The sequence below is a fragment of the Protopterus annectens genome, chromosome 8.part0 (assembly GCF_019279795.1).
Source record: "Protopterus annectens isolate FY-2018-M chromosome 8.part0, PAN1.0, whole genome shotgun sequence".
NCBI classification, from domain to species: domain Eukaryota; kingdom Metazoa; phylum Chordata; order Ceratodontiformes; family Protopteridae; genus Protopterus; species Protopterus annectens.
The window spans coordinates 611,881,823-611,901,814 of record NC_056741.1 but is presented as its reverse complement, the minus strand read 5'-3'; the positions used below and the strand labels follow the sequence as shown (position 1 = coordinate 611,901,814).

Below are 19,992 nucleotides of genomic sequence, written 5' to 3'. Positions count from 1 at the left end.
TGGTTTGATTACTATGTAAATGTAACTTTGCCTATATCACAACTGATAATTCAATAAAGATGTTAAAAAATTTTTAGATGATCTAGAACTTCCAAGTATAGGTGCAGTTCTCTGAAGTACAAGTTCTTTTAACACAGTGCTGAAAGGAGTAGGGATGGAAGGTTGCTTTTCTTGTAAATTGCATTTTAAGCACCTGGTTTTACCATGATGGATAGATGAAAAAACACATTTTATGCTTATGATAAAAGTGTATTTTGATAGTATAAATGCAGTGTCATGGCATTCATAAAGTAGAACAATTTTATTAGTTAGTTTAATAAAACCTCCCCCCAACTTTCCCCTAGATAGTTACTAGAAGCAGTGTGTGTGTTTGTGTGTGTGTGTGTGTGTGTGTGTGTGTGTGTGTGTGTGTGTGTGTGTGTGTGTGTGTGTGTGTGTGTGTGTGTCACAGAGAAGTGGTACACTTTATGCTTTTGTGGTCTGTAGTTTTCTTTTCTTACCCTTGTGTTTTGAAACTGTTTCAACACAGATCAGAAACATGCAACCAGATGTTAAACTGTGTAACTTTGTTCCTTTTTATTCACTTCAGTTTTCTGAAGCTTTTGTAACTGGCAATGAGTTTAAGTAATCTGCTTTATCTGTATTTGCTGATCTGTGCTAATGCTGTTTCTCAGTATTTGAAGAGAGTTGAGGTCTGCCTTACTGCATAATTTGTTCTCTTGATATAGCACAATGCTGGGATAATACAGTGGACTGCTCTAGTCTGCATTTGTGACAGGCAGTCCTCTGTCCAGGAATCCATCTCAGTCTGATTTCTGTTGCAAACTCTGCCATTCAGACTGTCCTTTGTGCTTCTCAGACTTCACCATAGTTTATAATTCCCTCAAAGACATTTGAGTCATAAGGATAGTGCAGACTTGTTTGCACAGATATCGGTAAACTGCATTCATAACTAGGTGTTTGTCAGGTGTAAGTACTGAAAAGTATCAGTACTGGTGATTCCACAGGTAAATGGGTGTGCAATGAGCCTTATTTTTGTGAGACTAGTGAAGATCAGTGGTGTGCACCATCCACAGTTTCTTTCAAACATTGTCATCATTTAACTGCTAACTTACCATATGTATGAAAGATGCATTGTACTGCTTTTCATAACTGTCCAAGTGGGTAAATTTGGTGGATTGTAAAATAATTCTGTTTATGTAGATGAGATGAACAAAATAAAAACTCAAAAAACTCAATGTATTTCTCTGTAGAAATTACTCTAAAAGCACTGCTAAGAGTTTTATCAAAGTATCTTGCTCAGTTTCTGTGTCCTCTTGTAATCCAAACAGCACATTTAATATTAATTTTTTTTTGGATTGGTGTTTGCATTTATTTCAAATACAACTTAGTATCTATGGAGGCAATGAAGTGGCTGAAAAACTTCTGTGTAAACTGAAGTGCTTTTTGACAAGAATAACAGCTGTGGAGTTGGGGTTGAGTTGGGGGGGGGGTCTTTTTTTCTTATCCCAGAGAATACAGTAACTATTACGTTACTAATCAAAGTGGAGAACACATATTCCTATAATGTGAGTGTGGAGGTTTTGCTTCCCAAGTATAAAAATGTGATTGTGGAAGGTTTGCTTCCCAAGGAAAAAAAAAAAAAAATCAGAAGCCTTAAAACAGTTAACAAGTACATTTCAGGAAGTTTGTTTCATGCAAAAATATATTCATAGACATTGCATTAATGGAACTATCCTAAAATCACACACATGCAGCCTTTATATCAAGAAGCTTTTTCCGTTTTCCCCATGCAAGTTGATATGAGTAGTTTGTCAGTGCATTCTGGCTGCAGTTCATAACTTCTCAGGTGATTTTGTTTGTAATGCTGAAGTTTAACTTTTATATTCTTTGCAGAAAAGCCAAAAAATTCCACTTGGAATCAAGAACACCCATCCATTTCCGCAATGGAGTCAGAGAAAATGGACATATGTGGGATTCTCAGACAAGAACTCATCGAGGAAGAACAGTTTCATCAGAAAGAAACCCATGTGTTCATTATTTTGGGAGCATCAGTGAGTAAATCATGATGGCTTCTTACACTCGTGTGTGTGTGTGTGTGTGTGTGTGTGTGTGTGTGTGTGTGTGTGTGTGTGTGTGTGTGTGTGTGTGTGTGTGTGTGTGTGTGTGTGTGTGTGTGTAAAATACATGGGAGGTTCATTAATTGTCCGTACTGTGAGATTAGGGAGTTTTGTGATGAGCAACATTAAGCCAGAGTCACGTAATCTCAGAGTACAAGGTATTTCAGCTGTTACATGATTAGACAAGAATATATTCTATGTATCTTTTCTCTTTGTTTTTTTATCTATTTATTCTCTGCATGCAGAAACTCCAGCCTCCAGCAGTCAGTCAGTAGATTTGCTCCTCAGTAGCATGAGAAATGCTCATGGGAGGCTATCATCCAGGCAGCAGTGAGGGGGTTTCTAATTTTAAGAGCTCTAACCCTCCCCCCCACCTTGGAAAGTGAAGTGCATACTTGCAGATTTAAGGAAGTATCTTCGTCTGTGGGTCTATACATTCTAACCTCAAGTCATTGCCGCATACTATGCACCTTTTTCTTTAGTAGGTAGTAGTATTGTAGCAAGTTGGATTGCTTCTCTGCCCCCAAGATGGGCCAGCTGGTATTGGCCAATCCCCCACCCAACTTTCCCAGCATCCAAACTGCTAAGTGATATTAAGTCTTTATAGTCGGGGATTTATCTGTCATTACCTTGGAGCTGGGCACTCACTCAACCCATTCCCTTCAAATGATCTCTTTTGAGTTTGTACTCTAACTTCCAATGATGAGGCCTAAGCCTTTAAGAAAAGATCAGTTGTTTGTATTTCTAGACCATAAGTGCTATTATACAACGACCCCCCACATTAATATTCAAAAACGTGCACGCTGATTGGTCAGCATGCATGTTGTAAATCAGAGTTATAGTAATGGAAAAAGGTCTGGTTGCCCGGAATTTTTCCATTACTATAACTCTTTTTACAGCAACGGAGAACGCAAAATGTCCATTGCTTCACACTGTCTCGCTATGTTAAACTCCTTTAACGTAGTGAGACAGTTTGTAAAAAGCAACGGAGATCTTGCTTTCTCCGTTGCTTTTGCCCACAGCTCTGATGTACTGCTTAGGCATATGCATGCGCAGTACATCTGCCGCAGAATACCAGGCAGCTGCGGAAGGGCAGCAAGGAGGCATTATACAATGCCATTATTTAAGAAAAGTAATTTTTTTTTCTTAAATAATGTCATTGTATAATAGCAATAACCCACTTCTGGGTGTGGGTAATGCTGGATTTACCCACGGTTGGCTTTGGTTGGCCACTCGGGCTTCGCCCTCTTGACCAAACCACACCAACAGTGGGTAAATCCAGCATTACCCACACCCAGGCGTGGGTTATTGCTATACTAGACAACTGTAAATGGCAAACACTTCAGCACAAAGCAATCTTTCTAGTGGTTGTATTTTAAAACAGCCCAGTTTGTTTTAAACCCTGTAAGGATGACATCATATCCTGAAACAGACTTAAAAAGTTTAAAGCAACAGTGTGTCGTAAAACAAAATCAGATAGCAGCAGTATTCGAGTTCAAAAGTATATTATATATCATGGATATTTTAAAAAAATGTAAACAATATAAAAAAAATCCATTTAATATAATATAATATAATATAATTAAATATAGCATTCTATTACCCCAGTAAATATGCAAATAAAAGGTAAACAAATGAAATTGTAAAGTAGTAGAAGTAATGAAATGTAAATAAAGAGCTTTCACTAGGAATTGAACCCAGGACCTTCTATGTATGAAGCAGATGTAATAACCACTACACTGTCACCTTCACATAACCTATTACTACAAGTTCAATGTCTTATAAGAGCTTTTAATTTTAAAAGGCTACTAATAGACAGGTTGTAATTCAGTCCTGGCCAGTACATGGAATTCAGTCTCAACTGCCATGCGAGTTCCAATTTTTCTAATAGGTGGGGCCATGCCCCCCACGAATTCTAGGTACCACACATTCCAATATAATGAACTGAAATTCATGTTGTGGGAACCCTGTAATATGTCTCGCTAAGGCATTCCCTTCCCAGCCATCTCGTATGTGTCTAAGATGTTTACTAATTCTGGTTTTAAATTTTCTTTCAGTCTTGCCCACGTAGAAACATGGGCAGGAAACACAAACAGCACAATAAACGACCCTCTCTGTAGAACATGTAAATTTGCCTTTATCCCAGATATTTGTTCCATTAATCTCCACACCTTTATCTGTTTCAGTAATGTTATTACAAAATTTACACCTATCACATCTGTGCATAAACCCTTTATATTGCTCATCTTTCTGTGTCTCGAATGTATTTTTTAAGCAATGTCCTTTCTTGTATATACAAATGGGAGCCTCTCCTAAAATGTCCCTCATAACTTTGTCATTCCTAATAAACACCCAGTTTTTAGTCAAAATATTATTTATGTAATTTGCTTCCCTATTAAATGTTAAAAAAACATTCTCGTAGGACTTCAGTGTAGCTGATACACATTGTGGTTTCGCTGTTATTATTATTAATAGTGTTGAATCCTGGACTTCAGTGTAGCTGATACACATTGTGGTTTCGCTGTTATTATTATTAATAGTGTTGAATCCTGTAGTTGTTAAACAGACATTTTCTAATGTTTGTGCTACATTAGTGTTTTTCATGTTTAAAATAGGGGCAAAATGCCCAGACCTTCTCTTACTGTGATTGTTGAAATATTTATAGAAATATGAACATTATTACAGTGCAAATGTGTAGTATACAAATAAAATTGATTATATCCTTAGCTTCACTAGTCAGAAGTCAGGAATCCATACAGTTTGCCATCATGTTAGCTTTAAGATTAAGTCTTCTAAATTTTTTATGTGGCATGGTTTTGGAATTATTAATACAAAATGCAAATATGAGCAAGCAATATTTGACACCTGGAGGCATCGGTAGGAAGCAACTACAAAAATTCCTGGAGATGTTACTAGACTGTAATGAGTTAAACTGTTTTTTGTTTTCCTTTTGTATGGTTTTAAGTAGTGTTTCTTATTTATTTCATTGGACTGCACTAATTGCTTAATTTGTTTTATTGCATACCAACTTGCACAACTTCTGTATTTATCATGAATGGACTGTCTAGTGGGTGGCCTTAGTTCTGTGATATGTTTTAAAGTTTTTACTAGGATATTTTTGTGAGGGAGAGGCTATTGTAATTTTTATGCAAATTTGTGTGAGGGGGAGACTATTGTAATTTTTCTGAAATATAGTTTAAATTAGTATTAATCTATTTTGTAGTTACAATGTTTTATTTTAATGGGAGACATTCAGGTCATTGCAAGTTATTCTAAGTGAAAAACTGAACTCTTTGAGATTGAGCTCCTTATATTATAATTGTAACCTTACAGGTATAATAAGTAAGGATGTGTTGGGGGCTCCATATTAAGGGTTAGTAGGGTAAAACCACATAAAAGCACTTAATTTTAACGTTTTTCATGCTCAGTATCTTACTTGCTTCCGAATAAGATGAGCTTCCAATGAATGATTAAAAGAAAATTTGTTTTAATGGGGTTAGTGCTAGAGTTTTAATATGTTGTTTTGTGTCTATTTTGCAGGTAATGCCATTTTTCAAAATGGCTGCTTGAAGTTCTGTTTTTTTTTTATTATATTTTTACACTTGTAGTTTTTAGAAAAAATTATTTAAGATTCATTATGATTCATTATTAGGAGCTCAGTTTAGGTAGGAGTAGCTAGAAATAATGTATCCCATTTTGTTGTCAGTTTCCATTGCTTTTCCACACAGATTCTTGTGTATCCCTGTCTGATTTTTTTAACTAGTACATTTCCTTCTTTTAACTACTACATTTCCTTTAGTTATCTGTTTATGGACGTTTTTTCATGATGTGGACAAATTGGATAATATGCTGTAGAAAATTTTGTATATTTTATTGCGTTGTTTATTATTGTATTGCATCATTTCTTGCATTTTGGGATTTTGACACCACTCCAAGTTTTTGTCACTGTTACTGCATTCATCTTTCTACTCCTAATAGCTGTGTGAACAAAAATAATTCAGCTTCTATTTGTTCAGGTGAGACATCATGGAGTTAATTAGAATTCACACATTTGACATATAATTTACTGGGGAGCACTGCCCAATAAGTTTTTTTTTTTTTTTAAGCCATATTTTGACAAACCACTATTCACTAGGTGACTGTTGAACAGGTCTGCATAGTACAGAACTGTTTTGATAAATTTTCCCAAAAGTGTCATAGTCACTAATAATAAATTGACAAATCATTTGGTTCAGTGGTATCCCAAATCTGGTCTTTAGACCCTGAATTTTATTATCTACATGTATAGTGTCTCCATTGAGGAGATCATTCTTGTGTGGCAACACAAAAAATTTCAGGTACATGCAATTCTTTAACAGAACCACTTTCTGTAAAGGTCAGATTTGAATTATTTTTGTGCAGGTTTCCTAAATTCATACGAAATTCATATTTTACTCTGCTGGCTCACTTTTGGCGACACTCGTTTGACAAAACCAATCAGCTAATAAACCAGCCAAATAAATTTGTTTATTCAAGCCACAGCATGGTATCCAGGGTCTTTGAAAAATGTATGACTGCTTTTTGACCTGCCTCAGAATATGTAGACAAGAGTATCTAGGCCTTCCTTGTAATCCACTATAAACCCTTGAATGGCCAGCATTAGTCAGCAGTATTATCAGCATACCTCTAATCTTGGCTCATAGAAGTTGGTACAAGGGTGTTTACCCCCAACTCAGAAACCAAAGATGGCATGTACTCCCAAAGGAGACCTTCATTCCTCTAAAGAGTTCGTACTAGCAGTGCTAAGTGTCAATCCTAAAGAAGAAAATAAGGCCTTAAGTACTGCAGCTTCCATGCAGTGAAATTCATGTCAACATCTAAACTACCTTAACACCCTGAACTTCATGTCCATAGTTTGGTCTTTCTTGCTGTCATGATGTTGAAGTTTTGTGCATAAACTTAATTGGCCCTTTGTCAGAAAGAGTCAATGTAAGAGTTACTCTTTACCTTCATGATGCAGAGATCCCAAAATTGATTCTGCTAAAAGCATTATTGGGGTTCCCCCATAAAAAAGTGTACTTTATGAATTTTGTTTACTTGGATTTGTGAATAATTTGCTTCCTTTGAAAGTCCATTCATCAGTTCCAGCTTTAGGAAATAGTAAGGTCCAATGTTTAACCAATTTGCTGTAAAAAAAAAAAAAATAAATAAATAAATAAATAATTTACTGATATCACTAAACAAATACCACAAATGTAATGAACTGTAATTGCTGTAACCTTGTTTTCTTAAACCAGTTTCATCCATTCTCAACACTTCCTTATAACTTCAGAATACTCTTACTAACCTCCTTATCTCTGTAACACATTTTTCTGATTTTTGCTTTTAAACGTGGATGGTTCTAAGCCTATCCTAACGGAGATTACGACATTTCTGCCTGTGTCTCCTTTGTACATGGTTGTTGCCCAGTGGAACTGACTTGATCAAAAGCAAAGCAAGTGAAATTATACACTCATATGAGTGTATGTATGTAATATATAAGTTTATATATACATTTATTTGGTTCTTTATTTCCTTATTAATATATTTCCATGCTTAAATGATTGCCAGTATACAAATGCTACACCCTTGAAACTACCGTACTAAGTGCTTACTGAAAAAATGCATTCTTCATTTAAAAAAATCTTTGTTGGTGCCATCTTAAGTAGTTCATTAATTTACATTTATTTTTTATTTTTTCTCATGGACAGTGCAGTGGCTCAGAGTTACAGTTTCTGCCTCACACCCTCAGCAGTCAGGGTTCAGCCTTACTTCTCATCATTGTGTCTGTAAAGCTAGCATATTCTTATTTCTGTGTTGTTTTTCTGTCTTGGTATGCCAATTTCCCACAGTTACGCAAAACATGCTAGTTGAGTGACTATTTTAGATATTTCTCATTTATCCCAGCCATTGTGGCCCAGATCTTGGCTGAAAGTGGTCTCCGTAGGACCAGTGACCAGTTCATAAATAAATTAAATTAAATTGTACACAGGAACACAAACAAGTAATAAACGTGAACTTTTTTTTTTCACTTTATTAACATGTTGCTACTGTGTAATTTTACTTGAGTTCCCAAACCAGCATCGGCCTTATTTCACATTAGTAGACTTATGGAATCTGTCAGTTACAAAATGTTTGTTACCATACTGTACATAAGTAACAAACTTATTTACAAATGCAGTACCTAATAAGGCATTGTATGTGCAAACTGATCCCATTTCCAGAAGTCCTATTTCCCTGGTAGCATTGGCAGGCCGTCAACCTAACAGAATGACAAAATACATATACTTTGTGTAGAATGTAGTACAGTTCACTTGTCCCTTGAGCGTTTTATAAGTTTTAGAAGGCAAGGTAGTGTAAGCTGGAACATACAATACAGTAGTGTGCACCATCAGGCAAGCAAGGGGAACTGGGGCTGTCTAGCTCTTCAATGAGTCTTAAATAAACTTTGGGCAGGTTGCTTCTTGGGGATAAACCTTTTGTTTGGGGATTAGAATATTATGACATACCAGTTAAAGTACTAAAAGGCAGTATGTAGAAGAGTAAGAAGTGATTATGATCAAGTTTTCTGTTAATGATTTGCCATCATGTAGCTGGCCTTTATCTGAGAAGCTAGATTGCTTTATCACCTCCACTAGTCTCTGAAACAGCAAGTTTGAAGTAGATAGTTTGGGGCAGCAGGTCAGCAGCTTAACCAAGCTGACTGACACCCAAAGTAGAATTAAAGTGTACCAGAAAGGAAACTAACCTACATCCCTCAAGGAAAGAGGCATCACTCTCCTCAGCTGGTGGCTTGAACTGTTTATTGGTAAACGTTTAATCTAATGGAGTTATGGTAATAGAAGGATATGGAGAAACAAACTGCCCCCACTGAACCGTGAAATAGGGTTATGTTGTTGATGGCGAGGTCTTAGGACTTGTGAGTGGAATGGTCATGAAAGCAAAGGATGAAACCGTGCTTGCTGGGCAGAAAGAGGAAATATAGGGCATGAGGAAGAACAGCCAAAGGTTTATATTACAGTTCTTGATGATAATTAAAGTAGAAAGCATCTTGAATGCCACTTTTATCAGTGCTCGCAAGCTAGGGAATAAAATTCCAGACCTGGGTATCTTAATTATGGAGACTAGGCCAAGCACTTCACTCCAGTGGTTTCTGGGATGAGGTATTTAGGAAATCATGACAGGGGTAATTGTAGTTTGTTCTCTTTTTAGATGCAAAAGGAAGAGTAACTTAGTTCATCTCAGGACCTTATTGGTGTAGCTTGTATGTTACAGTATGCATTGGTAGCTGCTGTACCTCATACTTTCTGGGGACATTATATACTGATCTTCATATTGGGAGAGGGAGATGGTCACAGGTCTTATGAAGTGCACCAACATGCTGATAGTCAGTGATGACTACTAGTAGTGGGTAACTTTTTTTTTTATTTGTGCACTGAAACCTCACCTGTGAATCCAAGGTGTTTTTACTGCATTCAGCACCATCCTGGCCAAGATAAGAACTTTACTGTATTTTTTACACTTGCTGTTCACAGGATTGTTACTCTTCTTCAATATTTGTAAAGCATTTAAGCAACTCTTCTTGTCTATTTGTTGGTTTACTGATCTCCCTTGATTTAAATTGCCTTGCAGAAGAGTGATCTAGCCACGGATGTAGCTGTTTTGTGTTTGACTGCCCTTGATAATTACTTTTGATGTGCTTTTGCATTTACAATTTCTAGTGTCATCCATCTTGTGGCAGAAGGTGTTTGCCTGGTTTCTCTGAGATGGGAAACACTCCAGGGAGCTGAAAGTGTAGTCATTTATTGGCCAAAGGGAATAGGAGTTTTTAACTTTTTTTATGTAGTTGTAAAGTAGGTGTGTTTATACAGACTTGCTCACCTTGCAGCATCAGTTAGCAGTGCCTTGTATAGCAGCAAACGCTTAGATTGCAAAATGTAACTAAAGCTAGTATTTAGGACTTTAACCTGTAACACAGTAAGGCTTCAAATGGAGCTAAACTTGGGACAGCTAGTTAACAAGTTGAACAGCAATAATAATAGATTATAGCACTACCTGACAGCTAGCCTTAATACACCACACAGGTGACACCCCTCCCCCGTAAAACCAAGTTGTTAAACCATAATAGATCAAATGTAATATAGGTCTTGACAATATGGCTACACATTTTTTTTAATGTCTTCCAGCTAGCTGGGTAGATATGGGCAACCTGAGACAGTGTAGCAATTGTCTCATGCACTCTGACAAATCCTTTAAAGAAACTAACACGGTATGTGAGACACACATATATAACTTGGAGACTAAAATCTTCCTTACTAAGCAGGTTAAGAGCACACACTGTATATCCTATACACATACCACTCACCACACACCCACACACAGACCTTCTTATGCTGAGGCACTTAAAAGAAACCTTCCCAAACATCAAAAACCTCCTAAGACTTGTAATGGCAGCACCTATCCTCAGTAGTCACTAAAACACATATGAAAACAACATCTAACACCACACATTAACCTACACTCAGTGGACTCCAAAGAACAAAGCTCATAAGGCAATCAAGTGAGGATTCTAGTGTGTGACACACAGATAACCATCTCACCAGACTGGACAAGGAGAAGAAAACTGTTAGTTGCCTGTCTGGAGCGAAGGTCTGTAATATCATGCACTCAAGTCACTGCACCACATGTACCAAGACCTGAGGCGTAACTCACTAAACTGTATGAAAAGTGACAATATGCATCTCTCTAAATATGCATCTCAGACTTGTAAGTGCCTTGCATTGAGCAGCATTCTACCTTCACCTAGGATGATACCATAGTATGAACAGAAAATCATTGATTTTAACAATTAGTTTAGATACTAGATCTCCCAGGAGTGACACCAGAAACTATCAGCATGAGGGGATATGGTTAACAGACCATGTTGCTTTGCCAAGGATGGTCGGTGTCTACCCAACCCCCCCCCCCCAGTTTCTGGATATCCGTACAGCCTTTTTTAGGCAATGTTAAAATGACAAAACTGCCAACACAGCAAAAAACAAAAAAAATTCAAAGCAACCTTAAGGTGCTACTGCTCAATGCTAGGAGCCTAAGAAACTCCCTCTGGAGAATGCAGACTTCTGTGCTGTTACCAAGACTTTGTTTAAAGCTGCAGAAAGTGCTCTGGCAGTGCAAGGTTGCAGTGCCTTCCACACATTTAGACCAACAACAACACAGCTGGGGGCTAAAGGTGGAGGTGTCTCAATTTTATAATCTGAAGTTGTTTTCATTTGCTCTTCAACCTGTGAGACGCGTATCTGGGACGGATTTGACTCTGATGCATTTTCCCAGCATCTGATCCAAGCTCCTCTCCTACCCACAATGCCCCTGTCTCTATCCTCCACCCCAGATCTTGTTTGCTCAACTCATAGCAAGCATCGTGGTCTGCTGCTCCAGGCTTGTTTTGGGTAAGTGAGTTAGATTTTCAAACTATTTTTCACCTTTCTCTCCCTTTTTCTTTTCCCCATACCCTTTTTGCACTCTGGTGTCGTTCTATACCAAAAAACAAACAAACACTGTCTTATTCCTGTTTCCCTCTCTTTCCTTAGGGCTTGTGTGTTTGTGTGTGTGACCCCAACACGGTCCTCAGTGTCTCTTCTGATAAACCTCATTGGTCTAAGAGATCCCCTGTCGATATCATGGTGGTGGCAGCGGTGGCAGCCACTAAGAAGGAGCTAGCACAGGAGAGCTCCACGGTCCATCCTCCAGACCGATAGTCTATGACCATGGACTGTTTTGGGAAGTGGGTTTACTTTTCAGCAACGTTTTCTGTACAGTAGTTCAGAAAACGAGTCATCCAGCCCATTTCCCCCCCAGACCAATCTGGATTAGGCATTTATTCCAGGTTCTTTTTAGTGCCAAAGAAGACTGAGGACTTGTGACCAATTCTGGATCTCTCTACCCTGAACCTGTCCCTTGCCAGAACTACTGTATTGCTAAAACCTGTACACATGATTCTTTTTGATGCTAGTTTTTACTATGTTAGCCTACAGCAATATTGTATTTAATGTTTTAGTTTTATGTCTCTTTATTGCTTTTTACTCCTGTTACAGTACTTTAATTTTGGAGCTTTTTTCCCCGGGCCTCTAATGAAAATGGACATGTATCCAGTTAGACTAGCCCGGTCAACAAATGTAAAATAAAATAAGTAAATAAATAAACATGCACTGATCTACATGGCAGATGTCATAAGGCTCCAGCATGACCTAGTTAAGGAGGTCGCTGGTTCTACCCCAGGGCCATGTTGGCGGAGGAAGAGATGATTTTTTCCTCCCAGATGGACACCTTCACCTCCATCTCCAATACCTCTATGCGGCTCCTGTCTGACATGACTGAAGGCATCACTAGAGTGGCTGGAGCAGGCGTTGCCATCAGGGGTCATGCCTGGCACTGACTTTGTAACTTTTCGGAGCCCTTCAAGGCGTCTTTTACGAACCCCCCCCCCCCATACGATGGTTCCACTCTGTTTGGAAAGACTGTATGTGACACTTTGGTCCAGAGCGAGAAGGATGGGAAGACTTTGTCTGCCATCAGAATCCGTTTCTCAACTCCCCAGTTTTCCAGCAATCAACGAGGGGCGAAGATGATGTGGTTACAGAAGTCTCAGAGTTATTCCCAGGATGCTCAGGACTCATCTTTTCCCAGAGGCAGAGGGTGTGGCAGAGGGGGTCCAATGAACCCATGGCTCTCGAGATTCCTTCTTGGACAGGCCTGTGCAGCAGCCCTGAAGGGTTGCCTGGCTTCTCATCTCTGGAGGCAGTCGGGGGTCGACTCTCACTTCACCTAACAGCCTGGGAGTCTATAACAGAAGATGATTGGGTGTTGCAAATCCTATCCAGAGGATATTCAATCCCTTCTCTCGGATATCTTCCTCTCAAACACCTCCCAGATGTCCCACCCACACAAAGGGAGGATGCAGTACTGGAAATTTCCAAGCTGCTCGAAAAACGAGTCATCCAGCCCCCCCCCCCCCCCCAGACCAGTCCAGATTAAGCATTTATTCCATGTTCTTTTTAGTGCCAAAGAAGACTGAGGACTTGCAACCAATACCGGATCTCTCTACCCTGAATGTGTACATTGCCAAAACGAAATTCCAGATGGTCACACTCCAATCCATCCTGCCCTTCCTGCAGGAGAATGACTGGATGTGCTCAACAGACCTTCAAGACTCTTACTATCACATCAAAATGGACAGATGCTCTCTAGGGTTCCTCCACTTCTGGCTGGGGACCAATCTTTACCAGTTCAGAGCACTACTCTTTGGTCTTGCCACAGCCCCAGGGTGTTCACCAAAGTGATGGTGGTGGTAGCAACTCACCTGCGGCTACAGGACTTCCATGTCTTCTCCTACCTGGACGATTGGCTCCTTTCCGCTCCCTCCAGGCACGACTCTGCCAAGCCAGGGGTTTCCTTATACAGACCACACACCAGTTGATCATCACCATAAATCTCAACAAATCCCTGTTAGAACCGGTTAAAGTTCTGGATTTCATTGGAGCCCAGTTGGATACCATTCAGACCAAGGTTTTCCTGACACTAGACAGACTTCAGTCCCTCAAACATCATGTCTTATGCATTCTTCAAGTTCAATCTCCCCCAGTGGAATTTATCTTAAGGACATTGGGGTCCACTGAGGCCATGATCATCCTTGTACCTACAGCTCGGTTACACATAAGGGTGCTCCAATGGACTCTAGCAGTCCAGTGGTCATTTCTAGATCTACTGTTGTCCCATCCTGTTTATCTATCATGAGCCTGCAGGGATTGTCTTCTCTGGTGGATTGTCACTGGACCTTCGTTATGGTTGCCTGTTTATTCTTCCCTCCCCTCTGACCATGGTGACCATGGATGCCTCCTTACTCTGGTTGGGGGGCATTGCTTGGGAAGGACAGTTTAAGGCCCCTGGTCTTCCCTGGAGACCCAGTTGCATATCAACATCCTGGAGATGAGGGCGGTGCTATTGGCGTTGCAAGCTCTTCATGCCCATCTTCCCCTAGAGATGATTGCCAGCTAGACAGACAATATGCCTGTAGTCTGGTATCAACAAATAGGGGGGAACCAGGTCTTACCCCTTTGCCGCAAAGTCATGAGATTGTGGGAGTGGATAATCTCCAATGGCCGTTTTCTGGTGGCAATGCACATTCCGGGGAGGTCCAACATTCTAGTGGATGGGCTCAGCAGGTCTGTCCTGATGCCTTACGAGTGGTCTCTGAATCCTTCAGTAGAGAAACAGATCTTTCTAAAGTGGGGTCAGCCTTGCTGCGATCTCTTCGCCTCTCCTTCCAATGCGAAGTGCAGTAAGTTCTTCGCTCTGAGCCCCCACCATGGAGTCCCACAGAGATGCTCTGGTTCATGCTTGACCCTCCAGTCATCTCTATGCTTATCCTCTACTTCCCCTGATCCCAAATCTCATTCAGAAAGTGCAGTGGCTGGGGCAACTCGGTCATCCTCATTGTCCCCTTCTGGCTTCACCAAGTATGGCTCCCTTCTCTGTGGTCTCATATAGTGTGTCCTCCCTGGACATTGGATCCAGTTCTGGAGCTGATTTCACATTCCTCAGGGATTCCACATCCAGATCTGGCCAGTCTGAAGCTCCAGTTCCCAATGTTAGAGCTCCCAGGCAATCTCCTCCAGTTAGGAAGATTTTAGTAGCGGCTCATAAATCTTCCACGAGGAAGGTTTATTCGAATAAGTGGAAACATTTCTCGATTTGGGCATCTCAGATTTGGATCCCTTCTCTGCTCTGGTTATTGTTATCTTAGAGTTTCTGGCAGGTATTTTTCAACAGGGTGCCAGCTTTTCTACGGTTAAAGTTCAGCTGGCGATGCTAGGAGCCTAAGAAACCCCCACCCTACAAGCTCTGGAGAATGCAGACTTCTGTGCTTTTACCAAGACTTGGTTTGAAGCTGCAGAAAGTACTTTAGCAGTGCAAGTTTACAGTGCCTTCCACACATTTAGACCAACAACAACACAGTTGGGGGGGGCTAAAGGTGGAGGTGTCTCAGTTTTATGCTAACAAATACAAATACAGCTCTAGGTTAGTTAAACAGGATGATGCCCTAGAAGTTCATACATGTCCAGGTCTCCAATAGACGAGGTTCAGTAGCATGTCCTGGCCAGCTATAGGTTGCCTTTTCTAACCAACAAAGCTGAAAACCTGACCTTGCCCTCCTGGGGATTAAGTGTATGACCATATACACTGATGGCTTAGCTGCAAGAAGGTTTAGCATGTGCTGTGGACCACAAAACTGAACTGAGACTACCATATTACAGGACAGTTCTTTGTATGGCCATGCCCCTCACTACTATTACCAATTTTTCTTTTTTTTTTGTTGCTGCAAGATTCAGGTGTAGAATCTTTAAAAACTCAAAAGGGAGCCCCAAATCACAAAATATCCAAGTATAATGAAACCACTTACAAATGCTGTTTGTTATGTGATTTAATTACAGTTGAATGCTTGGTTTGGAACTCCCTGCTGTGTTTTCTGTTTGATTTTTGATGAGCTCCCTTTGGCTGCTGTACCCCTGCTTGTACTGTAGAATCTTTAGCAGCCAGAAAGGAACCACTCTGAAGTGAACAGAAGTAATGCTGTAGAACTGGAATTTTGGCATAGAACTGCTGCAGATCTTTGTCTGAAGGTACACCTCTGAGAACATACTCCACCAGGCAAACTCAACTTAATGTACATTTTTGTAATACCTGCACAAAAGAACTCGGAGAAAAAAAATTAACACTGTTTAACTTATGCTGGATACTAAATTGCACTGCTGATAGACTTTTGTTATATGTGTTGGTGTAGGTCTGAGGAGTGCATAGGTGGTTTGATGGAGAATTCTGTTTTCCTATTTTTAATTTCTCCAAGTGTTTTGGATCTCTAATATCATCATGGGAATGGACCGCATTCCTAAGTCAAAGTATGATTAAAGTTCATGAACTTGGTATTCTTTCAGTCTTTGATGTTAGCCAGAAGTTCTTACGCAGCACCCGCAATGTGCCCAGTAATGATTCCTTATGCAGTTCAGAGTTACATGTATTGGTAACGTATTTAAGTACGATTGTAAATTCTTTTTTATAAGACCCATTGCTCCTACTGCTATCGCAACTGTCTGGGTATCCTTCTATCCACATTGCCCTCGTTTCTGCCTGCAAATTCTGGTGTGTTATGACTTTGCATTTCTCTGTACGAAGACACTGTAGTCACTAGGTTTAGCAGTTTCAATGATCAGTGCTACTTTTGTCTTCTCTTCATGGACTACTATATCTGTTTTTCGAAGACACTGTAGTCACTAAGTGTAGCAGTTTCGATGATCAGTGCTACTTTTGTCTTCTTTTCATGGACTACTGTATCTGTTTTTCTTGCATCTATTTTTTGAACTGTTGGTGATGGGTGATCACGTGATTTAAACTTCATTTTCTATAATGCTTTATGGCTCATGTTTCCAATGTTTTTTCAGCTACTTCAATATTATAATGGTTGCATAATCCCCAATGCAACAATCTTGCCACATTATTATGCCTTTCAGTATACAGTCCTTCTGCCATTAGTATATCACAACCAGCAGCAAGATGTGTGACTCTTTCCAACTCTTTCCAATTCTCTTTTATAAGACCTGCATTTGTGTGTTTCTCCCAAGTGTTCAATGGACTTTGTAAACCAACATGTATGTAGTCCACTATCTGGAGCCACCAATATTAACTTTTCATCTTTTGATTTAAATTTACATCTTCTTAACCATTCCTGCGTTTGATCCTGCTCAACATGAGGTTGTTCCAAGAGTTTTCTGTACTTGCAACTACATTTATGCATTTTCCACATCTTGCCTTCTCATCTGATCCTTCACCTTGTATATTCTTTCTTCTGTTTTTTCTTTTTCTTTAACGCATTCAGTTGCTGCCTAATTTTTATCTACTTCTGGTTTGATTTCCATTCCCGCTTGATACTGATATGCTTCTGCTAAACAGGAAAGTCCTCCTAGATTTATTCTCATATTTTAAAACTTTCACTGCATTTAGGTCTTCAGGTCAGCAAATGTGTTTGCAGTTCCACAATTGCAGATCTGTACATGTAATCAGTTTTGAAGAGGACCATACCTACTTCAGAATAGTGACTATATAGTTTTATTTCTAATATATTTATATTTATATATATATATATATATATATATATATATATATATGTATATATACCCGCGGTAGTGGTGCTGCGGTAGCGTTGTCGCCTCACAGCAAGATGTCCCGTTCGATTCTCAGCTAGAGCGTCTTCTGTGTGGAGGCATGCGTGAATGAGCGTGCCTTCGTTGAAGGTTGTGCGTCAGGGCTGGTAACTCTGCACGTAAAAATCCACTACCAAACATTAGTGGACCGGAGTTCCGCTGTGGCGACCCCTAACCGGGATAAGCCGAAAGACACAATATATATATATATATATATATATATATATATATATATATATATGTATGTATATGTATGTATATTATTAATAATAATAATATATTTATTTGTAATATATATAGCCATATAATACACTTTTGTTTTCATGAATCATTTGAAAGTATGAAGCATCCTTCTTGTTTTCCCGTTTAGCCGATCCAACACCTTTTTGGGCCAGTCAACCACTTCAAAACTGTAAGTTAGGACAGGAAGAGCAAATTGGTTTATCACTTGGGCTTGGTTCCTAGATGTCAGCACTGTTTTTACTATTAATTTTAGTCTTCTAAAATATTCTTTACTAAGTTTTATTTGCATTTGTTAATGTTTTATTGTTTATCTTTAATTAGATCCCAATTATTTATACACTCCCTCTTACTCACGTTCTTTTATGTCACATTATTGTCCCAAACTGATGTTTTCTTGGTGCTGCAGTTTTCCTGCTTTAAAGGTTGCTTTTGCACATTTATCAAGACCAAATGACATTCTTATATTATCTGAAAAAGTTTTGACCACTTGCAGTTGTGCTTTCAGTTCCCCATCTGATGAACTATAGTTTTAAATCATCAAGATAAGTGTTTATACTTTGTTTTCAGGGAGCCAAATTGTAGCCGTGACCTAATCTGTTAAGTAGGCAGCTTAATGGGTTAAGGGCAAGACAAAAGAGCAGCAGTGACAGTCACTCTGAAATACTCCCTTTGAATTTTTATCACTGGAATAATAATTTGTCCTTTATCATGGCTTAACTGCAAAATGGTTTGCCACTGTTTTATTGTCACTGCAATGTAATTGTTCAATGTAGGGTGTATCTTATACATTTTAAACAATATTTTATCCATTTAATGTGGGATACTGTCAAATGCTTTTTGTAATCAGTCCAAGCCATTCTTATACTCTTCCCCTTTTCACAGTTCTGGCATCAATTCCAGTGTATAGTTTATACATCAGCGGAAGTCAATTTATTGGTCCCATAGTTTTTAGGATAGCTTGCTTACTTATTCTGTCCATTCGGCATCTTTATGTTCCTCAGTTTCTTCATAGATATTTCTCCAAAATGTTTCTATTTCTCTCTCTCTTTTTTTTTATTTATTTTTTTTGTGGTGGTGGTTCAGTTCCTTTTGCTTTGTTCCCAGTTTTCTAGAAAACTTTTTGGGGTGATCAGTAAATTGCTTATTTTATACTTTTCCTTTATATTATTTGCATATCTTCTGTTTTTCTGTCTGTGCTGATATTTTTAGTTCATTTGCGATAGTGCATGATAGAGCCTGATCTGTTCTGATTGATCTGTTTCCTCTTCTTTATTCTTCTAACAGTGACACTTCTTGTCTTAATTGCTTTATAGTTTTCTCTGTTTGATACTTCCATGATGGCATTTGATTTCTCCCCTTCCTTTCCCTTACTGCCCTGTGTTTTTGTGGTAAGAATTTATCTGTTCATAATTTAGCTGCACGGTAATATATCCTATTTACTTCTGTTATAGTGCATGGATCGGTATGAACTGTCCTAATTACTGTGTTTATTTGTTTTATCAGACTTCTAACTTTTGGGTTTTATTGACTTTCTGTAGTCTATTTCTTTCATTGATCTTAATATGTTTGTTCATCTCTACTAAATTGAGCAACATTTTCTCCTAAACTGAGGGCACATTCTGTAAATGTGAATTTTGTTTTATTCCCTTTGTCTTGGAAGAGATGTTTGCTGTCTCTGTTTTCTGCATCTTTTATATATTTATTATTTAGAACGTTTCCCTCCAGGCCTCTGCTGAAAAGGGGTTTTATTGTCCAGTCAGATTTTCCTTGTAGTCAAATACAATAAATAAATAAATGGTTATTTTTTTTTTAAGAAATAGAAAGAATACTTGCTTAATGGGGCCCTTTTCATCTGAAACTGAGGCCACTGAGTAGATAACAAAGATCTGTATCTGTTTCAGAGCTTCATACTTTTTATTTACAGAAATGTGGTAATTGTTATTTTCAATAGCTTTTTGATTGGCTCAGTTTTAGCTTGAGGGGTCTCCACACAAGTAGGTTTTTATGGAGCATTTTACTGTATTGCAGTTGACAGTATATAGTTATAACCACTAATCAAGCTATTATCAGCAGTGATATATTTTGTATATCCTATGGAATATCTTACAGGTCATACATGGTGTAAGTACTAAAGTAAAGAATGTGTGATTCTTTTATTTTTATTAATTTTTTTTAAATTATTTTGCTGATATGATATGTTGCTAGGAGTGTGCTTTACAGAACAGGCATTATCACTATAGAGATTGACTAATATGGAGTCAAGCAAAACAAGACATTTTCATTAGTCTCTCATCAAGTATGTCTCCCTTTTCCACTCTTCTTTGCCTTTATAGATAGTTATTACTGCAGTGAAGGTTAAA

The 19,992-nt window shown here is 38.7% G+C and overlaps 1 protein-coding gene across 2 annotated transcripts in view; it reads left to right on the top strand.

Moving 5' to 3' along the window:
• G6PD (glucose-6-phosphate dehydrogenase) overlaps window positions 1-19,992 on the top strand; it is a 1,188,375-nt gene that overhangs the window by 81,184 nt on the left and 1,087,199 nt on the right. For both annotated transcript variants that reach the window (XM_044080102.1, XM_044080103.1), the window contains exon 2: window positions 1,897-2,054. In XM_044080102.1, coding sequence (XP_043936037.1) covers window positions 1,897-2,054 — 158 coding nt within the window. The remainder of the gene's footprint in view (window positions 1-1,896; window positions 2,055-19,992) is intronic.